We start from the raw sequence: 5,381 nt of genomic DNA, 5'->3' as shown, positions 1-5,381 counted from the left end.
CACTAACACACACACACAACACACACGCACACACACAACTTACACACACGCGCCACGCACACACACACACCACACACACACCCACACAAGCCACACAACACACAGCACACACACACACACACACGCACACACCACATTAGCAGCACAGCGCGCAACACACACACACACACCACACACAACCACACACACACACACACACGACACGACACGCCATGCGCACTCACACCCACAACACACACTAGCACACCACACACACACACACACACACACACACACACACACCACGCCAAATAGTACCTACACTACCGACGCGCGGCATCATACTATCACTAACGCAACTCAACTAAGCTGTGTGCTGTGTGCTATTAGATACAACATAACTCACGTTTCTGCCTCGCATACTGTATTGACGTTTACCCATGCCTTTATATTTGTGACGCTGCTTGCATATGTTAATAGCGTGGAATCACTTTCAACGCTATCAACTGTAAAATGCTAATCTTTGTAAGGACGATTAAACATAATTTCAGCTATAATATAGCTCCGTTAACGACAATTGCACATTTTACGTTATCCGACTCTCTCTATTTGTCTCACATCACTATAGTCTCTTAACGCCATACTCTTCGCCTATCCCTTTCTCTGTCTCCCGGCCTCCTATACACTCTCTCTCTTCTCTCTCTCTCTCTTCTCTCTCTCTCTCTCTCTCTCTTCTCTCTCATCTCTCTTTCTCTCTCTGCCGCATCTCGCCTCTCTCTCTTCTCTCTTCTCTCTCTCTCTCATCTTTTCCTAACCCACCTCTCTCTCCTCTTCTCTCGTCTCTCTCTCGCGCGCGCGCTCTCTCTCTATCCTCTCTCGTCGTCTCTCTCTCTCTCTCTCTACTCTCTCTCTCTCTAAAATTGGAATAGGCTACGACATGTAACTATGAAGCTACTATCTTCAGCTTCAGATCCAAGACTTGCGTCTTCGTCGCGAGGCCGCGTTGTGAAAAAGGTTGCTTATCAGCTCAAAAAGTGATGTAACATTACAGTGATATATTGCCTCCTCTTCACAATAAATGTGGTCTACGCATAACACGCGGAATCTATAAACTCCGGCTTGCAAAAGTCTCCGCTACACAGGCCGCGTACTTCAATAGCCATGTTCCCGTACATCGTGCAGTCGATGATTACACAATTGTAAGAACAGGCACTGCATTTTTTTACAATAGCATGCGATAATAAGTCTTTTGCTTGCGCCCCTTATAAACAGTTTGCGTCTCTTTGAAATAACTCTTGGAACAACTTTCGGTTATGTTGATATGTTTGATTCTATCATTGCTGTCGCATTTTAATTTTAACTATTGTTTGCCAAGGATCACGTTATTTGTAATTTAGCTATATATTCTAAGATGGTTTAGTTTTAAGTGCGTATATACATTTTGAACCAACATTTCTAAGTATAATATCTATGTCTTACCATGGACAGTATATTATTGTAAATATCATCAATTTCGAGTTGCATACGCTGATGATAATCTTGTTTGCAAATTTAATTTCAATTTAACGTTGTTAACACTAGTTTTTGCCAATAAACCTATTATCATATCTATCTACTATCTATCTATCTTATCTATCTATCTATCTATCTATCTATTTATCTATATCTCCTCTCTCTCTCTCTCTCTCCTCTCTCTCTGTCTCTCTCTGCTCTCGCTCTTCTCTCTCTCGCCTACTCTCTCTCTCTCTCTCTCTCTCTACCTGGCTCTCTCTCTCTCTCTCTCCTCTCTCTCTTCTGTCTCTCTCTCTCTCTCTCTCGTCTCTCTCTCTCTCTCTCTCTCTCTTTCTCGCTCCCTCCCTGCCTCTATTCTTTTAGCTTACGTTCTCTCTTTCACTATTGCTCGCTGTCTATATTTTCCCATTGCGGGTTGCCTTGCCTTCTCCTCTCCATGTCTCACCTTTTTTGTCCCACTCTTACCCTCTCTCTCCCCCTCTCTCTAATTTAAGAGTTTATTATTGTACGGATACTATCGAGTAGTTTTGTGAAACTCTCTCCACCGGGCAATCAAGCATGATAAGAGCACTATATCGAGCCACTGCTAACGATGTGCGTGTAATGCACACATAGAATATAGTTGGCGCGTGAGCAACCCAACTACGGCAAGTGCTTGCATTACAAAATGATGCTAGAATGATGCTTGGCGCAGTGAGGCCAACCAAACTACGCAAGGTTTGCTTTACAAATGTTGCTAGAATATGTTGGCCGCAGAGAGGCCAGTGTTGCTTTACCGCCATCAGCGTCTGCGGAGGAACAATGCGCGTCTGACTTACGCAAAGTGTAACGGTTTAAATCTGAGATTCCAACGGACAATAAAATAATCTCTGCGGCGATACAGAGATATATATCTCGCCTCTATATATCTCGCTTTATATTATCTTCATCTATATATCTCGCCTCTATATATCTCGCGGCTATATATCTCGCTTCCATATGATCTCGCCTCTAATATAATCTCGCTCTTATACTATTCTCGCTCTATATATTCGCTTCATATATATCTCGGCGGTCTATATATCTCGCTTTTATATATCTCGCTCTAATATATCTCGCTCTATAGTATCTCGACCATTATATATATCTCGCTTCTATATTTATCTCGCTCTATATATCTCGCCTCTATAATAACTCACTCATATATATCTCTCTCTATCTGATCTCGGTCCATATATCTCGCCGCTCTAATCATATCTCGCTGCTATATATCTCGCCTCTATATAATCTCGCTCTTAATATATCTTGCTCTATAATATCTACAGTTCTATATATCTCGGGTCTATATATCTGCTCGTATATAAATCTCGCTCTATAGTATTCTCGCCTTATTTACTCTCGTTCTATATATCTTCGGAATCTACTATCTCGCCTATATAATCTCGCTCTAGATAGTCTCGCTCTATTAATATCTCGCTCTATATAATCTCCTCTATAATATTCTCGCCTATTATATCTTGCTCTATATATCTTGCTTCTATATATCTCGCTCGTATATATCTCTTCTATGTATCTCGGTCCTATATATCTCGCATCTAATATAATCTCGCGTCAAATATAACTCGCTCTATAATCTCGGTCTATAACTATCTCGCTCTTTATATCTCGCTCTATATTAGCTCGGTCCATATATCTCGCTGTCTGAATATATTCTGCCTCGTATATATCTCGCCCTCTATTTTTTCGCCCTCTATATATCTCGCTTTATAGTATCTCACTCTATTTATATCGCTCTATATTTCCGGTCCTATCATATCTCTTAATATCTCTAATAATCTCGGCGCGACCGTTATCGCGCGGGTGACCAAACTCGCCGCGACTTTTTAGCCTGCAGTCACTTTTAAAGGGTGGAAAACAAACTGCGAGCTTTCGCCTCTAATGCGCAGCACTCGACTAATGCCCGGCTGCATGCCAACCGCTCGTAAGTGCTCAAACATTTTACCTCGACCAACTGCAAGCCGTCCGCGCTTTATGCAGTCTCTCCGCGGGGGGGGGGGGGGGGGGCCGGGGGGCGGCGGGGGGGGGGGGGAGGCGGGGGGGGGGGGCGGGGCGGGGGGGGGGGGCGGCGGAGGGGGGCGGGGGGCGGGGGGGGGGGGGGGCGGGGGGGGGGGGCGCGGGGGGGGGGGGGGGGGGGGCGGGGGGGGGGGGGGCGGGGCGGGGGGGGGGCGGGGGCGGGGGGGGGGGGGGGGGGGGGGGGGGGGGGCGGGGGGGGGGGGGGGGGGGGGGGGGGGGGGGGGGGGGGGGGGAGGGGGGCGGGGGGGGCGCGGGGGGGGGGGGGGGGGGGGGGGGGGGGCTCACTGTCGACTAATTTACCGTCGCGCCTGGGACGCAGCTACTATTGTTCAGTCTACCGACCATATCATGTAGGATAGTTAGCTAAGTTCACTGGAACACCTATAGGATAGTTAGCTCGCTTTCTTAGATAATAATATTATGATAGGTTAGCTCGGTTTTTAGATAATAATTTTACTGATACTTAGCTCCGTTTACGGTGACAATATAGGATGGTTAGCTAAGTTGTGGCATGAAAACAATCGGAATATTAGCTTAGCGATGTCGCATTAGATAAAAATATAAGAATAGTTAGCTAGATGACGATTTAGGATAGTTTTAGCGTTAGTTTGGTGGCAAGATGTCTTCTAGCAAGCTTAGCGGCTGCTTCCCGCTAAGTAGAACTCACGTCTCTCTGTAAGTCATGTTACAACACACGTACGTGTGAGTGCTTTTATTGGACATTAGTGTGTCGCTATAAGGTAGTTCATACTATCATTGCACGTATATCTTACTGGCACGCCGAATCGATGAGGTCATTAGTATGAGCCAATGCAGGGCGATATCAATATGCTGTAGGCATTATTAAATCGAATATCAGCTCCAGCCCTTCCTTGTGCGTCGAACGTAAGTGAGCTTACATACTATTGTGATCCTATAGCAACGGACTGATGCAAGCCGTGTCCCCCTGGTTCAGCCCGTTAGACACTCCTAAGATCAGTTTCGATAAAAAACCCCTGTGTGTGTGTGTGTGTGTGTGTGTGTGTGTGTGTGTGTGTGTGTGTGTGTGTACATTCAATTTACAGGTAAAAGTTAAACCGCGGTTCCAAAGCCTTACATTCCCAAGCTTTACACTTATATATACCGCTTGCAATTACAGGATGAACAATTATCCGACCGCTTATGATTGTATATACATGTTTATTTATTTATTCATACATATAAAGATGAACGTAAAATTAGTAAGTAAAACAACCGGCTTACCTCGTGGTGTTCCTGATTAGCTCTGCATCGGGTTGCTATGGAAACAAGAGCGCACGTAACGATGAGGAATTTCGCCATGTTGTCGTTCTCGGGATTGTTTCGATGACGCTTCTTCGCTTCCCGCTCTACTCAGCTCCTCTCTGATTTTACGCTTCTCGTTTCTCTCGTCTGTCCGGCGAGCTGCTCTCTGCTGCTGGTTCCGTCTGCTCTGACTGTCAATGGAGCGCCCCGCCAGTACCAGGTTCTCTTAAATACGGCGCCCGCCGCGCAGTAGCATAAGCGCATATCCCACGTCTTACCGACCGCGGCGCGCATACGCTGTTCTTGCACTGACTGCGCGCGCGACGCGCACCGTCTTCTGATTGGTTGCGTTGCCACTGACGTGATACGTGGGCTGTGTACACTATTGTCGCCGTGTCATTTTGTGAGGGAGCGCGGATGATAGGGTGAGTATACGTGGGTGTGTGGGGTAGAATACGGGAGCGTGCACGCGCACGACCTTGATGACGCACCGTCGCAAATTGTCCATCTTTGGCGTGTGACGAATAAGTCTGTTTCGGCCTGAATGTGAATCAATCAAAGCTGCGATAGAACAA

At 46.4% G+C, this 5,381-nt stretch overlaps 1 protein-coding gene across 1 annotated transcript in view; it reads right to left on the bottom strand.

Annotated features, from left to right (window-relative positions):
• The window catches only part of LOC106812232 (orcokinin peptides type A-like), a 21,269-nt gene extending 16,261 nt beyond the window's left edge, over window positions 1–5,008 (bottom strand). Inside the window, exon 1 of the mRNA XM_014816065.1 lies at window positions 4,786–5,008. Coding sequence (XP_014671551.1) covers window positions 4,786–4,863 — 78 coding nt within the window. The 5' untranslated portion in view covers window positions 4,864–5,008. The remainder of the gene's footprint in view (window positions 1–4,785) is intronic.
• Between the last annotated feature and the right edge of the window lie 373 nt (window positions 5,009–5,381).

This window comes from Priapulus caudatus, unplaced genomic scaffold (genome assembly GCF_000485595.1).
Source record: "Priapulus caudatus unplaced genomic scaffold, Priapulus_caudatus-5.0.1 Scaffold623, whole genome shotgun sequence".
In the NCBI taxonomy this organism is placed as follows: Eukaryota; Metazoa; Priapulida; class Priapulimorpha; order Priapulimorphida; family Priapulidae; genus Priapulus; species Priapulus caudatus.
This window is presented reverse-complemented; position numbering and strand designations above follow the sequence as displayed.